Here is a 17,529-nt window from a genome sequence, read left to right as displayed (position 1 = left end):
ACACTTACAAATGTTAGAATATGAAATAATGTTAAGAAGTGAAAGCTAATTATGTTAAACTCGACTTTTACTGCCATTCAAGTTATAAAAACATCTTGTGACTGTATTAACCAGGAAGTTTTCGCGCCACAGTTTAATCAGCTGACTACCGTGTGAAGGTCACGTGACAAACCCGGAAGAAGACTTGAGAAGTTCGTGCTTTTGTTATGTTTCTATTAGACTACAAGCAATGGCGGAGCGGATTAATTTAATTTATTTAGCTCTCTTTTGGTCATTTTCCGGACTTTTCTCGGGACTTTCTACGGGAGCAGAGCAGTTACTGGAGCTGAGCTTAAACGGAAAATGGAGGCTGTCAAACTCTAATGGATCTCTGTCTGTTCCTGCAGAAGTCCCTGGTTGTGTTCATTCAGCTCTGAAGCAGCAGGGACTCGTCCAGGTGACATGTGTGCAGTTTGGACTCTTTTGGCTTTAAGTCAGGCCTGTGCTGTTAACTCTTATCTTTTAAATTATGCAAGAACCTATATTAAAATGAGCCCCACTTTGTTTTTTGTTTTTTGTTTTTTGTTGTTTTTTTTGTTTTGTTTTTAATGAATTTGTTTCTTTTTAGAGCAGTCTGCTTTCTATCATAACCATTCCATAATCATTCCAAAAATGTTGGGGTGTTGTAAATAAAAACTGAATGCACTGGTTTTCATTGAATTATAAAATGTCTCAGGATTGACATCTGATATGTTGTTTATGTGCTAAGGGGAATAAATTTAGTTTCACGAGTGATAAAAATAATTTCATTCTGTTTTTATTTACGCAGCATCCCAACTTTTATGACACAGGTTGTAAAACTGCAGAGATGTCCACATTTTTTTGTAAACACATTTTTTAAGTGTTTGCAACCTGTTTACAACGGATTTCTCAAATATTTCATTTCTTTTAAACATTTTTTATTCTATTTTCTTTTCCATAATATATTGGCATATCCAAAAAACAACAGAAAATATACTCCAGAGTTACAACAACTACTGCACACCATTGTAGTACATTTCATGTAAAATGCAGGTCTGGTTTATCGAGCTCCATATTCTCCTTAGTGATCACCATTAGTGGTGCACATCACATTATTGAGACTTGCTGATCAAGCAGCATTAGTTGTCTTATACTGCATGTGATGGACTTTTGGCTCTTTGCATTAAAATATACAATAATTTTTTTTTTTTTAAATTGTGTTTACTTTTAGTTATTTTATTTATTTTCTTTTTTATGTAGGCTTATATGTACATATGTATGTATTTATTTTTGGAATGTAGTGTATACATGTGAATATTCAGGTACATATGTATATAGCTGCAAAGAAGTTATCCTTGTGTTAAATATAAAAAACCAAACAAACAAAAAAACCAAAAACATACAATAAGTCACAAAAGAAGACAGTCAGTCTCTTCAGACAAAAAAACTTTTCCAAAGTTTATTTTCAGAATCAACACACAGTTCTGCTCTTTGGGCTTTTTTCTATATGAATAACTAAACCAAAATACAAACAGGCTTTTTTGAACTGCTGTTGGATGCAATCTATTTTATTTTCCTGCAGCAAAGCAAAGGCACTTCAAAAAGCAGACATAAACTAAATATTAACCCTTGTTCTCACATGTCATCCAGGACCCATATTTCAGGTTTAATGATGTGTCGCTTCGGTGGATTGCACTTGACAGCTGGACATACACAACCACATTTACCATGTCAGCACAGCTGAGGTGAGTGTTGTGATGTGGTTTCTAATGAGAAAAAAACAAAATGCAGCAAGTTTCCTGTGCTTGACCCATTTTCCTCCCCTCTACATGAACAGGAGCAAACAGAAGGTGCTTCTTGTTTTTGATGGTGTGGACACCGTTGCTTCTGTCTCACTCAATGAGATTAAAATCGGAAAGACAGACAACATGTTTCGTAGATATGTAGGTAAAGCTGGAGAGGGGACGTTTACGATGCAGTGAACTCATTTTTATTAAGTGTTTTTATATGTGTCCTCTGAAATGTGTTCTGTAGGATTTCTCAGTCAGAGACCTGCTGAAAAATGGTGATAACGTTGTGGAAGTGAGTTTCCTGTCGCCAGTTCTTTATGCTGCTGAGCGGAGGAAAGCTCATTCATCCTACAGAGTTCCTCCTGAGTGTCCTCCAGATGTCCAGAAAGGGGAATGTCATGTCAATTTTATTAGAAAAGTAAAAACTCTACATGTCACGGTTTTTTTTTTTATTGTTGTTGGGTTTTTTTTGTTGTTTTTAATTTTTTTACAAAATTTAACTATGAATTATTTTATTTTATGTTTAATTTTTAATTTGTTTTTTTTCATTTTTGTTCATTTTATTTTAATTTATATTAAAATTTAAAATTTATTTTTAAGTTATTTGATATTAAATTAACATTTTATTTAATTGTTAAATTGTTTTAGATTGTTCACATTTTTTAAAAATTTTATTTTGTTTTATTTTATTTTATCCCCAAGGGGAGATAAATAAGACATTTTCAACCAAAGGATGATCCTAATAAAAGTGGTGAAGGATTTGATCAATGATCAGGCTTTTGCGACACATTACACGTGGTGAAAAATGAATAGGATTATATTTTCATTGTTATCTACAACACCTTTCATCTAGTTCTTCATCTCATTGTATTCAGCTTTGATTAGTGCATTTTCCGATGTCTGCATTGCATGATCTTTCGTGGTGCAGGAGCAGAGCTCTTTCAGCTGGGACTGGGGGCCTTCATTCCCCACTGTGGGCCTGTGGAAAGGAGTTCGACTGCAGGCGTTTGATGTGCAACAACTTATCCAGCTTTCCTCTCTACCTTTGTACAGTATGTACTAGCCATTCTTTGTACAATACCAACATTTTCCTGGTCTAGGCTATATGTAAAATGATAATTAAGACACACACGTAAACAGCCTGTCTGAGGATCCCTTGTCTGACAGATGTTCTGCATTATTTATTTGTTGCATAAGAGCAGTCGTGTAAGATGTTTAAGCTCCACAAATGCAGGTAATATTGGATGAGACCTGACTCAAATTTAGATTCTAGATGTTTAAGTTACGGTTTAATTCAGAAGCAAAGATGTCCGAGTTTTATATAGAAAGATTTGGGGAAAGTCAGAGCTTTTTGCTCCATGTGCATTCCTGAAACTCCAGCTACTTCCTGCATGCAGAAATTTCCTCCTCCAGACAAAACAAACAGAAGTCTGGCATTTCTCCAGAATTTTTTAAAATTTATTTATTTATTTGGCTGATTAGGTGATCATTTCTGCCTTCTGTTTGTCCAGATTCCAGCTGCTCTCAGTGGAGACTGCAGGTGGAACTTCTTGTTGATGCAGTTCAGACAACAAACATGGACATCAGGCTTTCCGTACCTGAGCTGGACTCAGAGCAAAGCTTCCAGACGCAGTTTGTCCAGGGAAAAAACAAGTACAGCTTCATCTTATTTATAAACAAGGTGCCTAAATCACCATGAAAAATATTTTAAAATGTATTTATATTTATAGATTTTATAAGTAAAGTGGATTTATATGTCAGAAATGCTTTGCGTCATAAAGTATTAAGCTTTTTATTTCCAACATAGAGCAGCCAGGTGAAGCTTTGGTGGCCAAGCGGACATGGTGACCAGCCTTTTTACCGCCTCACTGTCGAAGGATTTCAGGATGGATCTTTAATCCTGAGCACAGAATCTAAGGTCAGACTGAACTCCTCCATCCCAAATGTGTGTATCTGATCAAGCGATGAGGAATAACTTAACTCATTGGCTGCCAAAGACATCTTCTGACATCTTCTCGAATATGAATCATTCACTTCCAATGATGTCAAGGGAGGTTTTTTGCGGTTTCTGTATATGTAAAGCTGATTTGGCTGGATGTGTGTCGGGGCGTCCTTGGAGGTGCACACCCAGAGCGCCCACCCTACGCAATGTAAACATGTTCCAAGTCTGCACCTTAAATACGCCCCAGCACGTGTTCTCGACCAAATCAGACCTCAATATCTGTCGTCTCAGACCTTAATACTGTGTGTGTCCTGAAAGATAAGCCAAAATGCCCCAAAACGCTGACTGTGTGGGGCTCGCTGCTAAAACCCCGGCTGGCAGCCAATGGATTAATCACATGGTGGCAACAGGAAGTAAAGAAAATTTTATTTGTTATAGAAGAGTTGAGTTGAAGCTTGAGGTTATAAGCAATAAATCTGAGTTGAATTTTCATCTTATTTCTGAGGCGAAGTCCAGACAAGGTTAGCAACAAGATGAAAAAACATTTTCCAAATAATAAAATACATGCGGATGTATCCTGTGTGGAAAAGCTTGTTGTCCAGATTCAGACAGTAAAAAAGTTCGTAACTAAATTTAAACTTTTTTGTTGTTTGTTTTTTTAACTTTGAAAACACGTTTCAATGTTTTTTAGTATTAAAACACTAATTTATTCTTATTATTTATTCGACTGTACGGTTTGTCTGTTTTCTTCTTCTTGTTTTTCTGCAGGTGTATTTTCGCGCGGTGGAACTCATCCAGGAGCCAATATCTGGATCTCCCGGCTTAAGCTTCTATTTCCGGATCAATGGGCAACCAGTTTTCATCAAAGGCTCTAACTGGATTCCAGCACACTCCTTCCAGGACCAAGTCAGCCCTGCTGTGTGAGTTTAGTTAAACTGCAGGATTATCACTGCTTATTTTTTCATCGTCACAAGACGAGCTGCTTCTGAGTTTATTTAGAAACAAACGCATCACCATTGAACACGCCTGTCTTCTGTGCTCTGTTTGTGTGTGTGTGTGTGTGTGTGTGTGTGTGTGTGTGTGTGTGTGTGTTCTAGCTTGAGGAACTTGTTGCAGTCTGCCGTGGATGCAAACATGAACGCCCTCAGGGTTTGGGGAGGAGGAGTGTACGAACAGGATCTGTTCTACAACCTTTGTGATGAGATGGGAATCATGGTAACTGCTGCGTTTTCTGACCTACAAACGTAGAATTTATTCATCATAATGTAACCAAACCTCTTAATAAGGCCTTTCACCTTGTTCTCTGCTGGTAGTTCAGGTGCTAAGAGCAAGCTGAAGACTCAGCTCTTCAAGGAGCACTTCTGCACTTAGTTTAGATGTACAGCTGGGCTCATATGTATTCATACTCTTTCATTAAAGAAAAGGCTGAATTTATAACAGTCACTCAAATAAATGGAGACTTAAAAAAAGAATAATAACTAAAAATTTGAAAAAAAAAAAAGTAATTTACTAATATAAGACACTGTTTTTTCATAATAATTGAGTTGACAAAAGAAAAAACAAACAACAAACAAAACGGTCCTGGACAAATGAGAGACTTTCCTGTTGAACAGTGGGACAAAATACCTGTCAACAGGTGCAGAAGTCTGACTGAGAGGAACAGAAAACACCTGACTGGAGCGGAAACATTAAAGGATTGTTCAACTAAATAGTAGTTTATAAGTGATGTAATATGTAATAAATTATCTTATTTGTTTGATTTAAAAAAAAAAAAAAAAAAAAAAAAATTTTATTGAACCAGAATTAGAAAATAATGTAATGATTTTCATAAAACTTTTATTTATTATTACTTTAGTCAATTTCAGCTTATTTTACAGCTTATTTCAGCTTATTTTCATCTTATTTATTTTCCTTCTTTAATGAAAGGGTATGAATAAATATGAGCACAACTGTATTTGTTAGAGGAATTGGAGAGCTTTGCCCAGTTCTTTACAACAGACATAATGCTATGAATTATTTGTATTTTAACATAGGTAATATTCTGAAGTGGGAAGGGAGAAAAACAAAAACACACACACAAAACAAAGCCTGTAACACTAGATGTAAGGACCTGCGTCCAACTGGACAGTTTGGGATCTTTGTTCCGTTGCATATCCCAGTTTTGCCTCACATTTGACTCTGAATATTTTGGCATACAGACAAGTCCACAGTCCCCTCAGCGACTGCAAGGTGTCCAGTTCCTGAAACAAGCGCACATGAGGGGTTTGTGTTAAAATGTGCGTTTGGTTTTCCTCAGCACAGTATGACCAAACATTTTTTCATTTGTCTTGTCCGTTTACAGGCAACTTTGTCAGAAGTCACGTGGTTTTCAGATTAAATTTAGTGGATTTTAGCTGTTTCTGTTTAGTTTTTTTGTTGTTTTTTTGTTTTTTTTAGGAGAAGATCATTTCTCCTGGTAAACCATCCAAACCAGACATACCATCAGTACCATTGTGTCTAAACAGTAGAGTGAAATGGTCTGTAGTGTCGGAAATGTAGTTTTCTTCCCTTCCACATTGATGAGCAGCAGCATTTGTTTTTTGCAGATCATTGCTGATGTCTTTCCTCCTTTGTATACTGTTAACACTCAACATAATGCCCCAGATGAGCAAACTGACTCGTTCTTTACACTCTCCTTCTATATTTTAGCTTAATTTTGGTTAAATTAATATGTTAAGGGTGTAATATGTCCTGTGTTTTTGTTCTTCTGAGTTTATTCAACTCAGTTTAGGAAAAAAATCTGATCTTTTTCCTTTCTTATGTTTTGATACACAACACTTTAGGACTGAGAGTGTTGACCTGTTTGACACAGTCGTATGGTATTACAGTGCTGCTTTGCCCTCTGGATGCACGTCTGGCTGCTTTGCCACTGTATAATTTAGACTACTGCTGAATGGGCAACCTCGTTTTTGTTTGTTTGGAGTCTCTTTGCCTGAACTTTGGTGAGTTTTCAGCGTGTCACTGTCACATCTCTGCAGGTCATATCAGCTTTATCAGATCTCACAGAAAATCACTGAGGAACAACAAAACCAGTCTAGGAGGAAAAAGCTGTATTTCTCTGCTTTCTCATTATGTAACACCAGTATTATGACTCATGAACTTGTTGGTAAACAGATGGCTGCTCAAACCCTGTGTCTGTAGGTCTGGCAGGACTTCATGTTTGCCTGCGCCATGTATCCCACTGAGGACGACTTTATTCGCACAGTGAGAGAAGAGGTCATCCAACAGGTGAGTCAGTGTATATTTGCTTTTTGTCGGTTCTGTTAGTGTGTGCTACTGGAAGGGAGCCGATGAAAAGATGAGGATAAGTGTGTTTGAAGAACTGAAAGCATACATTTAAGATGATTCATTGTGTGTTCTCAAAGTATCCTCCTCTACCCGACAGGTTCAGCGGCTGAAGTCCCACCCTTCTATCATCATTTGGAGCGGGAACAATGAAAATGAAGCAGCTCTGGCGACGGACTGGTTCAGCATTCCACCTCCACAGAAACCTGCTTACGTCAAGGACTACGTGACGCTTTACGTGAACAATATAATGATGATTGTGCAAGAGGTTAGAGTCCGATGAAATGCAGATTCCTGATCTTTGTTTACAGTGTTGTTTGCTTTATATTCACCTTTAGTAATTTAATTAATACAAGTATTTTTCCTTTTCATTATAACTTTGTTATAATTTAGTAAAAACCAAAATATATAAAATCTCCTCTAGGAGGACCGGAGTCGTCCATTTCTTGTCTCCAGTCCAACAAACGGCGCTGAATCGGAGCAGGAGGGATGGGTGGCAGCGGACCCCTATGACCCTCACTACGGAGACGTTCACTTCTACAGCTACATCAAGGACTGCTGGGACTGGAGGACTTTCCCACGGACGCGTTTTGCCTCAGAATACGGTTTCCAGTCCTGGCCTTCCTTTTCCACTCTGCAGCAGGTAAGTGAATATTAGCGTCTTTAGTGTTTGCTTGTCTGGAAAAGATCATGATAATTTGATTTATTATAAAAGAAGACATAAACCTAAGAAAGAATAACCACTTAAAGTTGATGTGTGGATAAGTAAATGATGTGATGAATGTGTTTGGTATTTAAAAAAAACTCAAAGTATGCAGGGGAAAAGACGTCTTCAGGAATGTGGAAAGGCCTGAATTAAAGGAAAAGGAGACACTGAGCCGAGGTTCTGACAAAACAAATGAATGTTAGTAGTTCAGCACATCGTCACATGTTCAGTTTTACCTAAATATTTCCACTCAAAATGTCTTTTTCTGTATTTATGAGACACAAACTTTTTAAAGCAGCTGACAGGTCACCAAATTTAATTTGGAACAAACATAATCTCTGATCAAATGGATTCAGATGAAACCAGTTCTTAAAGGTTTTACACACTCCGTTTGTTTTGAGCCAATCTGGCAAAAGTTGTCTTTTTCCATTATAATAAAATATAGTATGGATAATGAATACTACGTTAATCCATTCCTCAGTCCAAGCTGACTCCACTCTCAACCATTTCCTTGTAATAGCTCTTTTGCTGGCAGCTAGTAACGTATTCAGTAGTTTTCCGTCTCATCTGACACACCAGGTGCCACATGGTTACAAACAGAGAGGGAATATTTACTCCAAATATGGTGTCTATATGTTTATGGATCTCTTCCCAATAGAGTCAAATAAACCAGCAACTCTAAAAGATATGATTGTCTGGCTCCACTGGTTCCACAAAGTCACCAGCAAGCACCTTCATTACCCTGAAGCTGTTTCTGTATGGTTGTCATGAAGAATCTCCATGTTATTCCATCTGAACTAAAACCATGTTTTACTAGTTATTGTCTTATTAATGCAATAAATTATTACCAGTAATGCTGAAACGGATTTAAACCCTCCACATCATGCCGACTACTCAATGCGCTTTACACTCCATGTTACCCATTCACACACGCAGTCATACCCCTAGGCATGTAGGCCGGTGATGCTTTCTGGTTAAAAGAAGACTGCTCTTCCTCCTGAGTTACAGCCGCCCCATGCTGCATTACAGAAAGAAGTAGAAATGGCCATAAATAACCATTTTAGTTGTATCAGATTGTCCGGATGATCGAAAAAAAAGACTGTTTTTAAAATAGAAATTCATCAGACATTAGAGCTAAATAGAAATTTATTATTTTTAACATCTGTGTTTTGCTGCGATGGACTGGCGAGCTGTCCAGGGTGTACCCTGCCTGTCGCCCAAAGCCAGCTGGGATAGGCTCCAGCTTCCCCGCGACCCTGAATTGTAATAAGCGGTTCGGAAAATGAATGAATGAATGAATCTGTGTTTTTTTTTTTTTTTTTAAATGCTGTTGCTCTGCAGGTTTCCATTCAAGAAGACTGGAGCTATGAAAGTCATTTCACTTCTCATCGTCAACATCATGAAGATGGAAACCAGCAGATGCTGCTGCAGGCTGCGCTGCACTTCAACCTGCCAAACTCAACGGATCCCCTGAAAAGATTTACAGACACGCTCTACATCACTCAGGTAAACGTCCCAGACCACCGTCACCTCGCAGTAAACATGGTTCGGGTTTGCTGACATGAGCTGAAGGTGTTTCAAATTATGAACGTGGACTTTAGGAGACGTTTTGGTGTCTTATTTTCAGCGGTTTATACCTCTCTTTATATACAGTATATGGTTTAAACGCACACTGGCCACTTTATTAGGTGCACCAGTTGTATTGCTTGTAAATGAAAATCTCTAATCAGCCAATCACACGTTAGACGTGGTGAAGGCGACATTGAAGTTCGGACAGGACGTTGAGTGACTCAGAATGTGGCACGATTGTTGGTCTGAATATTTCGCACACAACCATTTTATAGGTTTTACAGAGAATTTTCTGAAAAGAGAAAATATCCACTGAGCATCAGTTATTTGGATGAAAATGTCTTGTTGATGTCAGAGGAGAATGGGCAGACTGGTTCCAACAAACATGTTCTGCATGTTCCAACAAACATGCAGAACATCATCTCTGAACACACAACACGCCCGACCGTGAAGCAGATGGTGTCCCTCAGCAGAAGACCACACCGGGTTCCTCCTGTCAGGAAGAACAGCAAACTGAGGCTACAATTCCCACAGACTCACCAGAACTGGACAATAGAAGATGGAGAAACGTTGCTGGTCTGATGAGTCTCCAGTTCAGCTCCACATTCACATGGTAGGATCAGAATCTGCTGGAAACATCATGACAACATGGATCCATCCTGCCTTTTATCAACAATTCAAACTGGGGAAGGAGTGTACTGGTGTGGGGGGATTTTTCTTGGTCCTCTACGAACCAGCATGACCTGGTTTAACCTCCACAGCCTACCTGAGTCCTGCTGCTGACCATGTCCATCCCTTTCTGAGCACAGTGTAGCATCTTCTGATGGAAACTTCCAGCAGGATGATGCACCATGTCACAAAGCTCACATCATCTCCACCATGACGATGAGTTCACTGTCCTCCAACGGCTCCACAGTCACCAGATCTCCGTCCAGCAGAGCAGCTTTGGGATGTGGAGGAACGGGAGATTCTCATCATGATGTGCTGCAGCTGTGTGATGCTTCATGTCAACATGGAGGGATAAAATCTATGTTTCCAACATCAAATCGTTGTTTGATCCGTGACAAGAATTACAGAACAAGAACAAGAATTGTTCTTAATTTAAAAAAAAAAAAAACGGGGTCCATCCTGGTACTAGTGATTTTAGTAACGGCTGTTCTCGCTGAGAAAAGTCTTTTTTTTTTCATTAATTTTTATTGAGTAAAAACATCCAACATAATATTTTTCCTCTTCATCAGTTTCCTTTTATTAAAGTTTTTACAGATTTAAAAAGTATGCTTTGTGCATATTTCTGAGCTCTAAGATAAACCCAGTTCCAGTTATTATAAATCTGGATTTAATCGGCTGCAATTATTCAACATTATTATTATTATACTTAAAAACTTTGGTATTTTACCAGCTTCTTACTTTTATGGCATCTCACGCTGATCATAAATGCTGCTGATTGACTGTGCAGGTCATGCAGGCCCAGTGTGTGAAGACTCAGACGGAGTTTTATCGGCGATGTCGGAGTGAAATCGTCGAGGGTAAAGGTCACACTATGGGTGCTCTCTACTGGCAGCTCAACGACATCTGGCAGGCACCATCCTGGTCGTCCGTTGGTGAGTCGACTGACACTCTGACACATTTTTAGACTGAAGTCTGACCTGTTTGTGACAACTTTTCACCATTTTTCTGTCTGTTTGTTTCCGTAACGTTTAAAACTCATGTTTTACAAGCATATTTTTGAATAACTAAAGATTAAAAGTAACTTCATCAGATGTTCTCTGCAATCTGTTTGCACAGAGTTTGGTGGGAAGTGGAAGATGCTGCATTATTTTGCACAGAGCTTCTTTGCTGCTGTTCTTCCTGTGGGCTTTGAGGACGATGGAACGCTGTTCATCTACGCCGTCTCAGACCTGAGTCATGACCTGAAGCTCAGAGCTGTGGTACGTTTCATGTATGTTCAACTACAGCACCAAAAATCTGAGACATGGTGTAAAACAGCAACATAATGCAATGATTTACGACATCATAAACCCCCAATTTACCGAGCATAAACTAAGAAATCATTTTACTATTTCACAGAAAATATGAGCTCATTTTGAATTTTAAAATGGACCATGTTTACCACTTTGTAATATGCTTTTAACCTTCAACACACTGCCGCCGGATTCATGTGCCGGATATTTGCAAGCGCTCGACAGCTGCCGCATGAACCTGCAGGGCCACATTTAGAAGACAATGATGTGTCTGAAGGGGAACTTTTGGAGCTATTCTTCTTAGAAGAGAACATCGCTCTGTTCGTCTGCGAGACTTATCGGTATGCAGACCAAGTGAAAGATGCAAAAGGAGACAGAGCAGGACGATCGAGTCGTGTTGCTCTATCTGAGTTTTAAGGTAGAAAGCACCCCTGATCTTCACTAGTAAAAAGTTCCAAAGAAAAACTGAAAATAACTTGTTTGTGTGTGTTATTTTTTTTAAACATGCAAAAGACAATGAAGATATTTTTTCAGTTTTTATTTAATGATGTACAAAATACCAGGCTGTTACAACAATAAACAAGAAAGAAAGATTTGAAACACGAAGTCATGATTTTTAACAGAGACCAGCAGCTGAACCTTTGTTTTTATCTTATTCCACAAGTCATAACTTGTGGAATAAGATAACGTGGTTTAAGCATTATCATGCTGAAATGAGCATGATAAATAAAAGTGGTGCCAGCTGGATGGCAGCATGTGCAGATATAAAACCTGCATACAGGCGGTCCTCGGGTTACGCGGCTCTCAACTTACGCCGGTTCGACTTTACAACGCTCCTTAAATAAATGTAAATTAAAAAAAAAAAAAAAGCAATTCTCAAAGTTAGCAGGTTCCATTTAAGCTCTTATGACACGTGATGTGGAGACTGCGACAACGCCTCAGTGCGTATATATTTATTTATTCATTCATTTTCTGAACCGCTTAATCCAGTTCAGGGCCGCGGGGAAGCTGGAGCCTATCCCAGCTGGCTTTGGGCGACAGGCAGGGTACACCCTGGACAGCTCGCCGGTCCATCGCAGAGAGACGAACAACCACTCACGCACACACTCATTCCTAGGGGCAATTTAGAGTAACCACCTAACATGCATGTCTTTGGATGGTGGGAGGAAGCCGGAGTACCTGGAGAGAACCCACGCATACACGGGGAGAACATGCACACTCCACACAGAAAGGCCACTGACCAAACCAGCCAAGGATCGAACCAGCAACCTTCTTGCTGTGAGGCCACAGTGCTAACCACTGCGCCGTGTGTGTGTGTGTGTGTGTGTGTGTGTGTGTGTGTGTGTGTATTGTTTTTCCCATTAATACAATGTATAATAATATGTGTCGTTATATAGTTATTTAGAGATTAAGAGGGTATTTATGGGTAGAAATTTGAGGATTTCGGGTTACGCTGCAGCAAAGGAACGGAACTCGTCGTGAACCAAGGACCGCCTGTATAGCTGTTGTTATTCATGGAACCTTTCTAGATGTGCAAGTTGTCAGTTCCATCGGCACTAATATAGCTCTGAAACATCTGAGATGCAAACTGGGTGGTCCCGCTCCTCTTCAGTCCCAAGTAATGCAATATTCCAAAATGAAAACTTAGTTTTTCACTTTTCTCTGAACAATTTTTCTGTTTTAATTCAATCAATCTTAAAGGAGCATTGTTCAGAAAAGGCGGCAGAGTGTGGGGTTCACATCATATCTGCATGATGGAGTTTAATCTGCAAATGTTCCTGTGCCCAAACACAGATTCAGTCCTGTAGCACTGGCCTCACTGCAACAATGTCGCTGGTTTGAGCCTCGGCTGGGGGGGGGGGCTGGAACGGGGGTCTTTCTGTGTGGAGTCTGCATGTTCCCCCCGTGTATATGTGGGTTCATCTGAACTTTACTTGACGCATGTTGCTGCCTTTAAATTCAAGATGAGCTCATATTTAATATTTATTTTCTAATGGATGAAGGAATATTTGTCAGAGTGAACCCTCTTTCAATCTCTAGTGTGATCACTAAAAATGGTTCAATGCCTTTATGAATTAGGTGACCGTGCACTCCTGGACTGATCTGGATTCAGTTTGCACGCTGACGTCAGACCTGCTGCCGGTTCCTGGAGGCAGCGCTGTGACTGTTTACAAACAAGCCATTGCCGCTGTCCTGGCAGGGTGCGGACGCTGCACCCGCCTCACCTGCCTGCTGACCTTCCACCTGGAGGACGGCGGCGGCACCCAGCAGGGTCCCACAAACCACCACTTCCCCTGCTCACCCAAAGATGCTCAGGGGCTCCTTAAACCCAACATCACTGTAATGATTTATTTTAAAATCATCTCACATTGATCAGTGATTGATATTATCACACTTGTTTAAAAGTCAGTTTGAAAAGGGCAACAAAACATTTAAATTTCCCTGCAGGCGAAGGTGCAGGAGGATGAAACTGGGCTCACGGTGGTCCTCCAGTCTGCAGCCGTGGCTCCTTTTGTCTGGCTCGACGCTGGAAACGTCCCGGGCCGTTTTGGCTCCAACGGCTTCCTGGTGACTTCAAGGAATAAGGCTGTCAGCTTCACCGCGTGGCGACCTACCAGCGTGGCAGAGCTCTCCAGATCCCTCACCGTCACATCTTTAACAGATGTGTACTGATCCAGACCAGCCAGCTTCCAGGCTGGGTTTGACCAAAGTGTTGGCTGCTAAATGTCTACAAGCGTCTTGGTTTTGACCACTGTAAGATATTTGAATGTCTAAAAGATATTTTAGATGAACACAAAATTTGTCATGATATCTGAGATTTTCCTCCATGAGGGGATTAGATATAGATGATATATAGATGAATGTATTAAGCATTCACTCATTAAGTCACCATCGGTCCACTGAAAAGTGCAAAAACAATTTCCCTGCATTTTGATATAAATAAAGATACAGATAGAAACAAAGTGAAGCTAAATAACTGTATTGTCTTGTGATGTAAAGATTCAGAACTTTTCTCCTGGACTAATCGGTTTTGTTGCATTGCATTGAGACTGTAATGTTCACTGGGTTTGATCTAAGATATGATTTTGCACTAAAAAAATTTTTTTTTCTTTTGCAGGTTTTGCACAAACATGAACAAAGTAATGTCTGTAATGTTTGAGAAGTTTGATCTCTGAGAAATCAGTTTGTACAGCTATGACTTTTTTTTTTCTTAATAAAGCCTTAATATGCTAATTCAGTTCTAAATAATCTTAAATACACTTTAGGGATGAAGTGTTGTTTTGTATCTAAGCAAACTGCAGCTTCAGTTTGTGTCTAAGGGCATATAGTTGATCTGCATCACCAATTAAAACGTTAACTTTATCCAAATAACACGAATGACAGCTGAGGGGCATCACTTATTGTTCATAATGGGAGTATGTTCATGTGTGTGTGTGTGTGGTAGTTTTTTTTTTTTTTTTTTCTTTTGTCTTGCTGTGTTTTGTGTCATTAAAATGATAATTTCCTCTTCAGTAAGAAATTTGAGATCCAAAACACACCATATATATGTGTGGCTGAATTAGTTGTGTATGTTTGGCTTGTTTTTGTTATTGTTTGTTTATTTTAGCATGTTTTGACATTGTTTGACAGGAAACAAGCATATTTGGAACTTTTTCCAAAATCAAACAAATCCAAAATCATCTTATCTAAATTCAGTTTCATTAAAATTATATATTTCAATACGATTTTAAGAGCAGTTTAACTTATCTTTTTTTTTTTTTTTTTTTATACTTCAGCTCAAAATAGTTTTATCTTGGTCACTGCAACATTTTCTATACAACTAGTTTTTATCTATGTTGTCAGATTTCTATAAATGGTGTGTTATTGTAGGTTAAAACAGAGTAAGATAATATTAGATGATGGATCATTTAATGTTACAAAGCAGTATGATAGGAAAAGGCTCTAGCTTTATTTGCAGCTTTATGTAATTATGATTCACTAATTTCTAGTATTGTGATTGACTTTTTTATGATATAGATTTATATTAAATGCAGGATTTTCTTACTTAATTTCTCTCTTCAGTTATATTTGTTGGCCAGTTTCTGTGGAAATTTCCAAATTTAATGTTTTTTCAGAGCCATACCCAGAGCTCAGATTGGAGATGCTGCTTCTATTAACTGCAGAAACATGTTTTATTTCACTTTAGAGAGTATCACTTGTGTGCAATTTAAAGCCAGTTTTCTACTTGTATTGTTTTGGAAAAATGAAATTCAGAGAAATAGCTTTTTTTTTTTTTTTTAAATGAAAGTGCCAGTTGTTGATTTGGCATTTTGTAGTGGGAGGAAAATAACTGAAGACTTTGGCTTTTCCAGCCAGTTGAAAAGTTTCGCAGTTGTCTTTTTTTAAAATATGATGTTCTAATTTAGAGAAATTTATTTCATTCTCTGGACCAAGATTGACTTTTTAAGTCCCATATAGCAGAAGCCCAATTTGAAGCACTCTTAGCCTATTTTATTTTTCAATTGCTTTTTTTTTTTTCTTAATTTGGTTTACCTTTTATAAAAAAAAAAAAATTTCCAACATTTTGTGACTTTAAAAAAAAAAAGCAAATTTTTGGTATTTTTTCTTTTTAAAATCACTGTTGTGCTTCATAATAATAGTAAATAATACAAAATATATAAACAAATACTAACATTAGAAAAATTTATTACTTAAATTGAAAAATGTCAGCAACAATAAATAATTAAAACCGCAAGCGGTGATATAGGCCCTCGCACCATGGCGCCGCTCGGCATAATGCCACCGCCTCCCCTGGCAACATCCTTCCCATGCCTTTCTCAACCTAAAGTGCAGCCAGACTGCACTTCAGGCCATTTAGGCCTTATGAAGGGTCACTTCCTGTCACCAAGGGGCGGGGCTAATTTATCATCTAATTATTGACATGCACAAATGTGAAGGATATGACTGGCATCATCTGTAGCAAATTTGGTGCAGGTTGGTTGTTTTTTGTGGGAGTTATGTCAGTTTTCCTTTTCGTTGCATCACAGCTGCTTTGCTGCCCCGCCTCTCCTAAATGATATCCCCTATTAAAAGAAATAGCACAACTTTTAATCACACATGCCTCTTGAGCATCCTGACTCATTTGGGTTAAAGTTAGATAAAATTCTTAGAAGGAACTTCTAGAAATGCATGACAAAGAAAATGACAGAAATTGCCCCAAAAATGACACCTTTTTCAAAATGGCCGACTTCCTGTTTGATTTAGCCCATATGTCCAAGAGACTTTTTTTAAGGTACTGGCAGGTTCTCCAACTGTGCTGAATTTTATCCATGTCGGTCCATGTAGTGGGCGGGGCTGATTGATTGAAATTTTGTAGGGGGCGCTATGGAGACATGCTCCATTTATTCCATAATGTTTCAATGGGGCTTAGTTCAGGGCCTTACTGTCATCAGTCATGACAAGTTTGGTGGCGGTCCAAGGTTCCATGGCTTGGTCACAGGTACTTCCTGTTTCATGGCGTTGGACCGCCATTCGCCATGTCCCGTTTAGCGTAGCGACTTGAGGTTTTTATTGTGGCATCATGAAAGGGTTTGACATGTTTTGGAGGAGTCTCAAGTGTTTGGGACCATTTGCTTAGAAGCATGACCCTCAAACGTGGAAAAAACCACTTCCTGTTGTAAGTGGGCGGGGCTTAGGTCTACACCAGCAATGGTCACATTAATCTGTTCAGGACTGATCCCTTATTAATCCCTATAAGTTTTAGGGTGATCAGATCAAAATTGACAATTTTATAGTGATTTATGATGTCACGCCGCCGCATGGAACTTCGCCATGGCGTCACGGGCACGCCGTGCAGCGTAGAGCAACGTCCTTTATCAGATCTCTTCACCAACATGTTTTGTGATGCCTGAGTGAATTTGGGCCATGTGGTGTCCACCAAGCCAGAGTTATGGGTGTGTGAGCAAAAAACAACACTTTTGACCTCCAGGGGGCGTGGCTAGTTCATAATCAAAATATTGACATATAGAACTCTGTAGGAGGGGACTGCCATCATATCTAGCAAATTTGGTGCAGAAATGTTGCTTTATGTGGGAGTTATATCCGTTTAATTTTTCATGGCGAGACATCAAACTTTGAGGCCCCGCCCCTCGTAAACTAAGTCTCCTATTAGAAGAAATAACACAACATTTAATCACACATGCCTCCTGAACATCCTGAGCAATTTGTGGCTCAGTGGGATAAAAGCTCTAGGACGAG

General features: G+C 38.9%; 1 protein-coding gene across 1 annotated transcript; it reads left to right on the top strand.

Moving 5' to 3' along the window:
* Positions 1–229: 229 nt before the first annotated feature.
* manba (mannosidase, beta A, lysosomal) lies at positions 230–13,965 on the top strand (the record flags this gene model as incomplete). The annotated part of the gene is made up of 17 exons (XM_079261693.1): positions 230–436; positions 1,651–1,745; positions 1,838–1,943; positions 2,035–2,208; positions 2,719–2,842; positions 3,302–3,471; positions 3,598–3,708; positions 4,501–4,652; positions 4,830–4,947; positions 6,913–6,999; positions 7,157–7,324; positions 7,481–7,699; positions 9,104–9,268; positions 10,788–10,932; positions 11,117–11,259; positions 13,372–13,632; positions 13,741–13,965. The coding sequence occupies 17 exons, from the start codon at positions 230–232 to the stop codon at positions 13,963–13,965; spliced, it is 2,670 nt and encodes an 889-aa protein (XP_079117819.1).
* Positions 13,966–17,529: the final 3,564 nt, after the last annotated feature.

This window comes from Telmatherina bonti, assembly GCF_933228915.1.
Source record: "Telmatherina bonti genome assembly, chromosome: 22".
Taxonomy (NCBI): domain Eukaryota; kingdom Metazoa; phylum Chordata; class Actinopteri; order Atheriniformes; family Telmatherinidae; genus Telmatherina; species Telmatherina bonti.
This window is presented reverse-complemented; position numbering and strand designations above follow the sequence as displayed.